Source organism: Ornithorhynchus anatinus, chromosome X5 (genome assembly GCF_004115215.2).
Source record: "Ornithorhynchus anatinus isolate Pmale09 chromosome X5, mOrnAna1.pri.v4, whole genome shotgun sequence".
Classification (NCBI taxonomy): domain Eukaryota; kingdom Metazoa; phylum Chordata; class Mammalia; order Monotremata; family Ornithorhynchidae; genus Ornithorhynchus; species Ornithorhynchus anatinus.
Genome location: NC_041753.1, coordinates 7,273,676 through 7,285,538, shown reverse-complemented (window position 1 = coordinate 7,285,538; position 11,863 = coordinate 7,273,676). Strand labels below are relative to the sequence as shown.

Genomic DNA, 11,863 nt, shown 5'->3' with positions numbered 1-11,863 from the left:
CTTGTGTGACACAGGGATGGATTGGGTGACAGACTGGCGGGAGGAGGGGAGCGGAACGGATCGAGGAGGCAGTAACCTGCCCGGCCTAGCAGAAAGAGCCCGGCCCTGGCAGGGTTTTGTTTTTTATAGTGTTTGTTAAATGCTTATTATGTGTCAAACGCTGTTCAAAGCGCTGGGGTTGGTACAAGTTAATTAGGTTGGACCTAGTCCCTGTCCTGTATGGGGCTCACAATCTAAGTAGGAGGGAGAACGGGTAGCCTCATTTTACGGTTGAGGAAACTGAGGCCCAGAAAAGTTAAGTGACTTGCCCTCAATCACACAGCAAGCAAGTGGGCAGAGCTGGGATTAGAATTCAGTTCCTTCGGACTCCCAGGCCCGGGCTTTCTCTCGGTTAGGCCATGCTGGGTTCTCATTCCGGCTTTGCCACATGCCTGCGGTGGGACCCTGTGTAAGGCACTTAACCGTTCTGTGCTTCAGTTTCCTCACCCATAAAGTGGGGCTTAGATGGCTGTTCTCCCTTTCCCTTAGACTAGGATTTCCATGTGGGATGGGAAACTTGTCCAATCTGCTTATGTAGTATCTACCAGCGCTTAGTACAGTGCTGGGCACATAGTAAGTACTCAGTCAATCATAATGAATGCTTAGTGTGTGCCAAGCACTGTACCAACTGCCTGGGAGAGGACAACACAACAATATATTAGACACATTCCCTTGCCCACAGTGAGGTTGCAGTCTAGAGGGGGAGAGAGACATTAATATACATAAAATTATAGATATGGACATAAGAGTTGGGCTGGGGGTGGGGGTGAATAAAGGGAGCAAGTCTGGGCCATGTAGCAAAGAGTAGAAGGAATGAGAGCTTACGTAGGGAAGGCCGCTGAACAAATGCCACAGATATTACAGGACAGTGAACAAAAAGGTGGTTCTTAAGGGCTGGATCCTCACTGCCCTGTTCTCCTTGGGTCTGATAGATTTTTAAGCTCCTTGAAGGTAGCAATCCTGTCTAATTCCATTGCACCCAGCACAGTGCTTTCTATCAACCTATCAACCAATCTATGGTATTTATTGAGAATTTGCCATGGGCAAAGTACTGTACTAAGCTCTTAGGAGGATCCAATACAACAGAGTTGGTCGATGTGTTCCCCGTCCAAAGGGATCTTACAGTATAGAGGGAAAGACAGACAATATAAATACATAAATGATGACTTTGGACATATGTTCTCTGGGATGAACCCAGGATGATGCAGAAGGGAGTGAAAAGAAGAGGAAATGAGAAATCCTCTCCCCTCAAGGAACTTGCCATCTAAAGGGAAAGTGAACACCTGTAAATTGTCTAATAGCTTTCAGCGAGAGTGACAAAACAGACAAGTGAATAAATCAGTGTTTTTACATGTGGTAATCATTCAGCCAAACTCATCTTCCCACTGAAACCTTGGCCTCCCCGACTTTCCCATCGCTGTGAACAGCACCGCCATCCTCCCTGTCTTACAAGTCCATAACTTTGGTATTATCCTCTACTCACCTTTCTCATCCAACTCACGTATTCAAAATAAGCCCACTGCCCAAGGCCTTAGTACCGTGCTCTACACACAGTGAGTGCTCCATAAATAGGATTGATTGATTCAAAACCTTATTAATATAACACTTCCTCCAAGAGGCCTTTCCCGATTAAGCCCTGTTTTTCCATCCTCTAGTTCTGTGTCATCTACGCACTTGGATTTGTGACCTTTGGACATTTAATATTCACTCCACCCGTAACCCCACAGCACTTAATGTCCATAGCCTGAAATTATATCTTATAAATTATTTCTTTTAACATCTACCTCGCCTCTATGAGCAAGGAAGGTGTCTGCTAATTCTGTTGTATCGTACCCTTCCAAAAACGTAGTACAGTGCTTTGCACATAGTAAGTGCTCAATGAATATCCCTAATTGACTGGCTTGGTCTGGGCTCCCCAGGGACCTGGGCCCAGCCTCTGGATGTCATTGGGTCAGTCGGTCAGTGGTATTTATTGAGCGTTTCCTGTGTGCGGAGCGCTGTACTAAGCGCTTGGGAGAGGACACCACAATAAGCAAACGGATTTTCCAGTCTGCTGCAGGTGGCGGGGAGGGGCAACCCCTCCTTCCCCTCGCCCCCAGCCTCCTCACAGCGCTTCGGAAGGGGCGACGACCCGCGCCGGACACGGACCGCTCGCCAGCCTTGAGGCGAGGCCGACTGGCGGCCCTTCCCGTCGTGCCTCACGGCAGCGCGGGGGCGGGGCCTGGGAGAGGGCGGGAGGGGAGAGCCAATCAAACGTGGGCAGAGGGCGCGGGCGGGAGGGGGCGGGGCCGTCCGGCGCGCGGATTGGCCACGGGGGTGGAGGCGGGACTTCCGGCGGCAGGGGAGCCGGCCTGCTGCGGCTCGGTGGCCAAGGCGCCCGCGGCCGTGGCTCCGGGTCGCGTGGGGCCATGACGTCAGCGTCCACCAAGGTGCCCCCCGTCCCCCGGGTACAGCGCACCCTCGGGACAGGGCGGGAGGGGAGGGAGGGATGGAGGGAGGGGCGGGGGGGGGGAGGTGCCGGTGGCGGCCAACAGCCCGCCCCGGCTGGGGCTGGGACGCCGGAGCCCCGGTTACCCCCCTCTCGCTGGGGGCGGGCCCCCGGCTATTCCGCTCTCCGGTGGGGAGGGGGCTGCGGACTAGGAGCCGCAGGGAGTGGAGGGGGGAAGGGCTCGTGCCGGGGCCCGGACGACGCACGCATGTGGGGGCGGGTGAAGGGGGTCTCCTCGGTTATAGCGATGGTCGCCCCGCTGTGCCGCAGGTCGGGGAGATCTTCTCCGCGGCCGGGGCCGCCTTCACGAAGCTCGGGGAGCTCACTATGCAGCTGCACCCGGTGGCCGACTCCTCCCCCGCGGGGTACGTCTCCCCACCTTCCACTGCCCTCCTGCCTCCTCTCCTTCAGCTCTTTATCTCTCCCTCCTCCTCCTCCTCCTTTTTTTATGATATTTGTTAAGCGCTTCTCTTTTTTATGGTATTTGCTAAGCGCTTAGTACAGTGCCTGGCACCAAGTAAGCGCCTAACAAATACCATCATTATCCTTATAGAGTACTTCTCTTTTTTATGGTATTTGTTTAACGTTTCTTCTCCTCTGGGTTTTTAAAAAAAAAAAAACACACACCCGGTATTAAGCGTTTACTAGGTGCCAGGCACTGCATTAAGCGCTGGCATACGTACAGAACAATCAGGTTGGACACAGTCCTTGCCCACATGGGGCTCACACTCTTAATCCCCTTTTTACAGATGAGGTAACTGAGGCACAGAGAAGCAAAGTGACTTGCCCAGGGTCGCACAGCTGACAAGTGGCGGACCCGGGATTAGAACTCGAGCCTTTCTGACTCCCAGGCCCAAAGCTCTATCCAGTAGGGCATGCTGCTTCACCTCCTCCTCCCCTTTTCCTCCTCCCATCCATCACATGCCTTCCACTCCCCTCCGATAAGGGTCTTGGCCCACCAGGGGTGGTTGACACACGGATGATTTGTTCGCCTGTTGTTTTCCTGCACTCTTTCCATGGATTGAGGTCGCGTTTTGGCCCCGGTGGCTCCCAGGCTGTTACTGGGGAGAGATGGGTAGGGAAAGAAGGGAAAGACTCTGAGATTGTTTAGGTGGGATCTCGCAACTCTACCTAAACCCTCCCCCAGCTGGTTGGCTCCAGAGCCCTCATTGTTGTGTACAAAGAATCTTCCCACCTTATTAGAGGGTCTCTTGGAACTCTTCTAGGAGGGGAGGGTCCCATCGGGCCGTCTGTGGCCGGGGTCTCCAAGGGATTGTGGTTCCGTCTCCTGCGGGATTGTACCTGGGAGCTTTTTCGGTCATTGTTCCCAGTGGTGATGGTTCCTGTTCTCCAGATTTATGTAATCAACCAATCAATCAATCAGCGGTATTTATTGAGCACTTACTGTGTGCAGAGCACTAGACGTAGTCCTTGGGAGAAGACAACACAACCCAGTTGGTAGACAGGTTCCCTCCCCACAGGGGGCTAACAGAGAGGTTCTCCAGGGGTTCTAATCGCGGGTCCGCCACTTGTTTATGGAGGGTCTCCAAAGGGGAAATCGCCTTCGGCCTCAGACTCTGGGTGGGTCGAGAAGGGAGGGGAGGGGTGTAGGGGGGCCACAGGGTGATTTCCCCCCCACCCTTCCTCTTCCCCGACCCTCCCACCCCTGGCAGTGCGAAGTGGACAGAGACAGAGATCGAGATGCTGAGAACCGCGGTGAAACGCTTCGGGGACGATCTGAATCACATCAGCTGTGTCATCAAGGACCGGACTGTGTGAGGGGTGGGGGTCCCCAGGAGAGGGGGTTGGCACAGGCGCCTCCTCCCGTCTTCTCCCCACTCCTCCGCTCCTCTACCTGGTCTTTGAAGGGATCTGTCCCCTTCCCGTGCCCCCCCCCTTACTTCCAGTTCATGGGGTCCCCCCGCACCCCCCAGCCTTTCCTGTGGCAGCAGGGTGTAGGTCGGGGTTCAGCGCCCCCAATTATGGTAAACTTCCTCCAATGGATTAGATGAGGGGGCTTTTTGACCCAGCGGGGGGGGGGGGGGGGGATTCTGCTTGTTGTTCTGGCTTGCGGGGGGGGGGGGGGGGGGGCGGGGCGGACGGACGACGACGTGCGTGTGTTTTTCTTCCAGGCCAGGTGGGCGGGAACCTTCTATGCATTTTTCCTCAGGCATCCCCCATGTGGGCATGGGGCTCCTCAGACCCCCTCCCCTCCCCCAACTTCTCGTAAGACTTCCTGGAATGTTTGAGTAGGGGGTGTCCCATGGCTTATTATAGGGGCCCCTCCAAACCCCGCCTCCCACTCCTGACCCCCGCCCGTCCCCTCTCGCAGAGCTCAGATCAAGGCCACTGTGAAGCGGAAAGTCTATGAAGACTCGGGGCTGCCCCTCCCGGCCGAGTCCCCCAAGAAAGGGCCCAAGAAGGGGGTGTCCGGGGGGAGCCTGGCCGCCCCACAGCCGGCTGCCAGCCACCCGGAGGGGACCGTGCTGAAGAAGCAGAAGGCAGCAGGTGAGGAGCCGGGTGGGGGTCCGCCACTGGGGCCGATTCTTGCTGCTCCGAGCTCGGAGAGGGGGATGCTGCAAAGACGGCTCTCGCTCTCTGAACTGGGGTGAAGGGGGGTGGGCCGCAGGGTGGGTGACTCCCCGCTCCCCATTCCCTCCTCCGGCTCAGATGTGACCCTCAGTGCACTGAATGACTCAGACGCCAACAGCGACCTGGTGGACATCGAGGGGTTGGGAGAAACCCCACCGGCCAAGAAGCTCAATTTTGATCAGGGTACGACCCTCCTCCCCTGCCCTCCTCGGGGACCCAGGCATCCCGCTCTCCACCCCCGCCTGGATTGGAAAAGGGAGGGCTTTTTGTGTGTTAGTGGGGGCTGGGCTGCCGGGAAGACCCTCAGAACCCAGCCCACACCGGGTGGGGAGGGGGCGCTGGCGAACCCACCCTGTTGCCCCCGACGATCTCTTCCTGGTCCAGACAGCCTGACCCTGGAATCCGGCCTTCTCATGACCTCCACGGATCGCCCCTCCACACTCCCGCTGACTGGCTGACCTCTGACCCGAAGCCCAACCTCCAGCTTCTCCCCCGACCTTGGCAGACTTCTCAGACTGCTCGGCTGCGAGGACCCCCCGGGAAGGGTGTCGGGGGTGGGGTCGTTGCCCCGGGACCCCACGGCCGGGCACCTCCCCCCAACCCTCCCCCGCCCCCCCAATGCTGACCAGATTTTTTTTTATACGGACCGGAATAAATGTTTCTCTCATCTCAGCTTCAGTGTGGTGACATGTGACCTGTCCGCCCAGGATCAGCTCTCCCTCCCCACCTCCTGCGGACCCCCCCGGATCCCGGTGCGAGGGGTCCCCCGCTGCTCGCACCGCCCCGCCTGGGGCAGCACAACGAATACTGGCCAGGGTCCAAACCCCACGAGGGCCAATATTTCTGTGCTGCTAGAGGCGGGGCGGCCCCGGCCGGGGGTGGGGGGCTGTTTCCCTGGCAGGGGTGGGGCCGTCCCGGCCCACCCCCACGCGCTGCCTCCCCCGCCCTCGCTCTAACAACACAGCGTGGTTTGGACGCGGCCGCATCGCCGTACAAACCACGGTGTGCTGCTGGGGCGGGGGCGGGACCGGGGGGTCGGCGGGGATGGGCGGGGGGACCCCGACGACAGAGGCGGGCGGATCGGGGGCCTACCTGAGGCACGAGATGGACGGGGGCAGGGGGGTGACCTGAAGAAGGTCTCCTAGCCCAGGGCGACCTCAGCCCTGGCCCCGCCGGCCGAGAGACTGGGGGCAAAGAGGCGAGGTGCCCCCCCCCCGGGGGGGCCAGGGCCGTGGGGGGCAGAGAGCCCAGCCCCTATCCCCAGGTTGGGGGGCTGGGGTCCCTCGAGGGGAGAGGCGGAGGGGAAGGTGCTCAGTCAATGCTACCTCCCCCCTCCCCGTCTCCTCAGGCCCGGGGCCTCAGCAGCCCCACAAGATGGAGGCTGGGCACAGGAAATGGAGGCCTGGGGGCGGGGGGACGATGACGAGGGATGACCCAGGTCCGGGGGGTACCCTGGACGGGAGACCTTGGTGATCCGGGGCTGAGAGCGGGCCTCTCTCCCTCCCCCCTTCACCCCCTACGGCACCCTGACCCTTCCTTCCCCAACTCAGCCTCCACTCACCTCTGGGACCATCCCAGCTCCTGCACTGAGCCCCCCTCCTCCAAGTCCTGGCCCCCCCGTAAGCGTCCGCCTTCCCCCGCCCCTCCAGCCGCCCCAGCCCCCACCATCCCCCCTATCTCCCCGCCCTGTCCCGGCCCCCACTTCATCCCGCCCTGACACTTGGCTCCCGCCATCCCCCCACCGCTCCCAGTCCGGGTCTCCTCAGTCACCCCGCCCCTGTACCTAAATCCCCCCTAATCTGTTCGGTTCCCCCCCCCCCACCATCCTCTCTCAACTTCGGCCCCCCTCGGCCATCCCGCCCCTACCCCGGGTCCTTCCGTCCCCGCCACGGCCCAATCTATCCTCGGCCTCCTCGACCGTTCTGTCCCCGGACCCAAGTGCCGCCATCCCTCGGCGCCCCCCACCCCTCCGGCCCCCCTCGGCCATTCCAGCCCCCTGCCGACCTCTCCCTACGCTGACCCCTGCCAACCGCTCAGGCCCCAGCCTCCCCTCCTGCCATCCCTCCACCGCCCCGCTCCTCCAGTCCCCGTGGGCCGCCCGCCCTCGGCCTGGTCACCCCCCAGGCCCTGGTCACGCAAGCCCCCTCCTCTACTCCGACCCCTCTGGGCCCCCGCTTCCCCCCGACCATCACCAAGACCCCTCTCCACTCTGCCGCCCTGTCAGCCGTTCCACCGCCCTCTCCGCGAGAGCCAGGAGCCCCGGCTCCCCCTCAGGCCCCAAGAATCTTGTCTCCCCGCCACCTGGACCGTGGCGGCTCCGACCGGGACCCGTTGGCTCTCGCCTTGCAGGCCCCGGCCCCCGGGGCGCCACGCGAGCCTCCCCTCCCGGCCGCTCCCCACACACATACACACACCACACACACATCCACACACACGCTCCGGCCCCTCCCTGACCCGGCCTCCTTCTCCCCTCTCCTCTCAGACCTCCTCTGAGGGGACCCAGGCCCCGATCTCATCTGGTCACCGATCACAATTCAAACCCCCGGGGTCAAAAACAGCCCCCCGAGAGTCAGAATTCGCTTCCACGCCTGCCGCCACCCAGGCCGGGAGAAATCAAAGATGGCGCAGGCAGCTCGTTGCCCTCCCTCGGGCCAGGGGGCTCCGGCCCCACCTCCGAGGAGCCTTCGGGACCCCCGGCCGCCCCCTCTCCACCCTCCGGTCGGCACCCCACTCTTTCCCTGACCCCTCGGTGCTCTAAGACAGTCAGAAAAGTTGTGGTGGGGCGGACGGGGGGGGGGAGGACGAGGCGGGGGGTCCGCAAGGAAGACCACGACCCCCACACGCATCCCCGCATCGCCCCCCGACACAGACACACACCTCTGGTCCAGACCCAGGGGTTCGGTAGGCCGGGATGGCTCCAAAGGGTCACCCGGAAATACAGGGCCCCGAGCTGCCCATCCCCCTGCCCCCCATCTCTGGAACTGGGGGGTGAGCAGAAGAGTGGAGTGGGCGCCCTGTCCCCTCCCGGCCCACCCCGACTTCTCCTGGGGGGTCCCCAACCCCTCTGCCCCCCAACTAGGCCCTCAAAGTAGTTATCTCCGCCGTCCCCCCCTTTGCCCCCACTTACCTCAGCCACTCCCCCCCAGGTCCTGGCCGCCCCCCCCCAACGGAGGGGAGCCGATTCTGGGGGGCAGCCCCCCCAAATCCTCAGTCTCAGGGGTCCCGGAGGCCGAGGACCCCGGCCCCCATCCCAGCCCGTCCCATCTCTGGCCTCTTCTGCCCCCCTCGGGCTGGCCCGGGGTGGGGGGTGTGTCTGGGGGGGATGCCCGGGGGGTGCCCTCGAGGGTGGTCCCCGGGGCACCCCCGGCCGTCGGGCCTGCCCGCGCCCCCCCGCCCCAGCCCCTCGGACCCCCCGGCCGGGGCAGCCGTCTCCTCCGAAGGCGGGAGACGCGGCTCCACACTCTCCAGCCCCGTTCTCCCAACGCTACATTCCTCACCCCACCTAGCGGGGGCCCCGGCCCCCCAAAAAATCCCCAAAAATTCCAGGGGGGCCGGGGGACGCCTCCGAGCCTGCCTGCCGAGTCTGGGGTCCGCCGGGCCCCCCGTTCCCGCGGGAAAATTCCAGCACTCTGCTGCCTCCCGCCAGCCCGTCCCTGTCCCGGTGCCAATTCCGGCTCGGCTCTGCTCACAGCGCGGTCTCCCCCCCACCCCACCCCCCCGCCCCTCCCGGACCCGCGGACCCCCACCCCCCCACCCTCACCCCCACCCCCCGCCCGACACCCTCCCCCTCCCCCCCGCCCGGCCGAGCCCACCCCCACCCCCGGGGACCCAGGCGGACCAGGCCCCCTCCCCCGCCGCCGGGCCCCACGGAGCGGCGGCTCTCGGTGTGCGGAAGGCAGGGTGGGCGTCCGACGCTGAATCTGCCATTGCTGATGCACAGGCTGCCTTACCCGGGGGGGGGGGCGGCGGGGGGCTTGGGGAAGGGGGACCCAGAAGACCCGCCCTCCCAGCCCCTCTCAAAGGGCTGGGCATCCTCCCTTCTCTCAGCTCTCCCCCCCAAAAATTCTTCCCTTTAGGATCCAGGGGCCCTGCAGCCCCCCGCCCCCCCGCCCCCCCCAAACCACACACACACACACTCCCCTGAGTCAGGCCTAGGTGGTCCCAGGGAAATGTGGGGGGATGGACGGACCAGGACCACTCCCCAAGACCCCAAACACTCACAGCCTTCCCGGTGCCCAGTTCCCTTCTCCCACCTGCCCCCTCCAAGCCCCCGAGTCGACCCCTCCTTTCTGTGTAGGGGGTAGGCCCAATCCCTCCTGTGGTTTGGGCCTCACAGGGTGGGATGGGAGAAGGTGAAGGCTGCTCCTCTTCTCCACGGCCCCCACCCCAACCCCAGCACCCCCTCCCCGCCCTCCCCTGGCTCAACCCTCTCCAGCCAGCCCTTCCCGGGGTGGGGGAACATTTGGGAATTCTAGAAGCCAAAGGCCTAGTGCCCCCCCTTCACCAGAAGTCTACCTTGCCCAAATCCAGGCCAGTGAGGGCGCCTGAAATTGGGTGAGGGTCTGGGGAGACACCTCCCTCCAAACCTACCCACCTGTTCAAGTCTCTCCTGGGGGAGGCCCCCTTCCTGAACCCCCTGCTGCCTGGAGCAATTTGGGGTTCCTAGAATGGGTGGAAAGAGAGGGGACAAGGGAGGGGATCTGGGACCCCAGTACTCCCAAACTGAACTCGATGCCCCCACACAACATGGCCTAGGATCCAACCTCTGGAACCCCCCAGAAAACTATCCCTCAAGCCCCCTATACCGTCCCATGGCCCAGAGCCCCCTATGGGGTTACCCCAAAACTATATATCAGCTCATCCTCTTCAAATGGGCTTTCTGAAGCCTGTTCCTGGGGCACCCCAAGACCTGAGCTTCTCTGGCATCTCACATTAGACCTTGCCCCTTTGAACTCCAGGGCCCCCCACAAACAAGCACCCCAAACCTGGAACTGCTTAGCTCCTCTTGGCCTCAGTCCTGACGTCTCAACGGGACTGCCTTGGCGACCCTCCCCAAACCCCTTCACCTTTCACAAACCCCCTAACGTGGCCTCCGATGTGGCCCTCCGTCCCCGAGTCTGGGTCCCCTCGAACCAGGGCCAGATTCCCTTCCCCGAAGCCAGCCGCCCCTCCCGCTCATCCCCAGCCACAGCCTCCTGTCACAAAAGCACCTTTCTCAAGTGGCCTTGGACCCGTCTATTTCCCAGGCACCCCAACAGAGTGACAGCCTCCAACCCACTGCTTGCCCATGCACCTCAAGAAGCGACCCCTCCCCCAACCACTCTGCTTGTCCCCAGCCCCGAGGGCCTCAGGCATGACCTTGGGCCCCTGCAATCACACACCTCCCTTTCCCAAAGCGCGGTCAAACCCCAAAGTAACACGGCCTGGGCAGCAAGTTCCCGGGAACCTCTGCACCCCCAAACCAGTGGGGCCCCTAAACCTTCCAAACGCACTCGACCCAAGAACTCTATGAACTCCAATTTGAGGGAGCGAACCCACATACTCACGGCTGTGACCCCCACTACTGACCCCCCTCCCCAAGAAGAAAACAGAACGGGGTGGGCGGCAGGGGGGCAAAGTCGCATGGGTCCCTGAGGGAGGGTGGGGAACCTGGAGGTGCCGGCTGCCTGGGTCCCTTGAGGGGGAGATGCAGGGGATGGGGGAGAGGAGAGCCGGGAAGGTGGGGGGCGCGGGGCGCCTGGGTTCTTCCCGCCTCTGCCCTCTGCAGAGCGAGCCAGTATCGCGTCACTCCACCGCCACCTCGCGGCCAGAGTCCGCCACCGCAGAGGCAGACGGGGCGAGCCGGAACCAAGACTCGAGCCCCCCCCTCCACCGCAGCCCCCTCCCCCGTCAACCCCCTCCCCCACCCGCCCCCACCGCAGCCTCTGGCCCTTCAAGGACCTGCAGATGCAGCTCCAAGGTGGCAGGCGTTGGGGGGTGGCCGGGCGTCGCCCCGATCTCCGAGGGGCACAGGGCGAGGGGGAGTGGAAGGCTGGGAGTTTGGCGGGCGGGGGTGCCGGACGCCTGGGTCTCCGGGGCCTCTGTCCCTCCCCCAGCGGGGGGTTCCCCAGCCACCCAGGCGGGGGGGGGTGTGGGGGGGGTGAGGGGGCAGGGGAGGGCCAAACAGCTGTGGCTCCGGCTAGGCCCGGGACAATGGCAGGAAATGGCCTAGAAATCACATCCGGGCCTGGCCTGTCCCAAGCACCCCCCCCCCACCCCCGCACCACCACTACCGCCACCGACCTTCCACCGCTCCCCCATACTCACCCCCGCCCGCACACACCGATCCCTGGGAAGGTGATCTGGGGGCGTCTGATCTCCCCCCGGGGCCCTTCCTCCTTGACCCTGACCTCTCACTCCCCACGAACCCCCGGGGCCTCACCCTCTGGGCAGTTCCAGCTGCCTGAACCCCAAATCACGAGCTGCGTGCGGGGAGGTTGGAGTCGAGATGGGAGGACCCATCTCGTCGCCCTCGCCCTGCCTCTGGCCCCCCGGCCCCTAGCCCCCACTCCCTTCAGGGATCCAGGCGGCCTACCCCATCCCTTCCCGCCCGTCACCCCCACTTAGCTCCCCTCCTCCCAGTCACCCCAAAACTGCCCTAGGACCCCACTCCCCTCCCCCGAGCCACATCCCCGTCCCCCACACAGCTAGGGAGCCGGTGGGGGGCGGGGGGGAGGCAGGAAGGATGCCGACCCAGGCGTCCGG

At 63.1% G+C, this 11,863-nt stretch overlaps 1 protein-coding gene across 5 annotated transcripts; it reads left to right on the top strand.

Annotated features, from left to right (window-relative positions):
• Positions 1–2,359: 2,359 nt before the first annotated feature.
• Positions 2,360–5,791, top strand: CX5H17orf49 (chromosome X5 C17orf49 homolog). Of its 5 annotated transcripts, none has more exons than XM_029055406.2 (6): positions 2,360–2,468; positions 2,798–2,892; positions 4,201–4,302; positions 4,860–5,035; positions 5,198–5,302; positions 5,504–5,791. In XM_029055406.2, exons 1-6 carry the CDS (start codon positions 2,448–2,450, stop codon positions 5,575–5,577), a joined length of 573 nt encoding a protein of 190 aa, XP_028911239.1. In that variant the 5' UTR covers positions 2,360–2,447; the 3' UTR covers positions 5,578–5,791. The 5 variants fall into 5 exon arrangements, with proteins under 5 accessions (XP_028911239.1, XP_028911242.1, XP_028911238.1 ...); XM_029055405.2 differs by having other exon boundaries at positions 2,372–2,486; XM_029055407.2 differs by having other exon boundaries at positions 2,374–2,486; positions 5,508–5,791.
• The last annotated feature ends 6,072 nt before the right edge of the window (positions 5,792–11,863 follow it).

What these genes read in the sequence shown, in the direction of transcription:
- CX5H17orf49 (XM_029055405.2), top strand. Translation starts at nt 2,448, where the DNA reads ATGACGTCAGCGTCCACCAAGGTGCCCCCCGTCCCCCGG. An exon ending in AGGTGCCCCCCGTCCCCCGG is followed by an intron (nt 2,487 to 2,797) that starts GTACAGCGCACC and finishes GCTGTGCCGCAG; the next exon opens with GTCGGGGAGATCTTCTCCGC. An exon ending in GTCATCAAGGACCGGACTGT is followed by an intron (nt 4,303 to 4,859) that starts GTGAGGGGTGGG and finishes CCCCTCTCGCAG; the next exon opens with AGCTCAGATCAAGGCCACTG.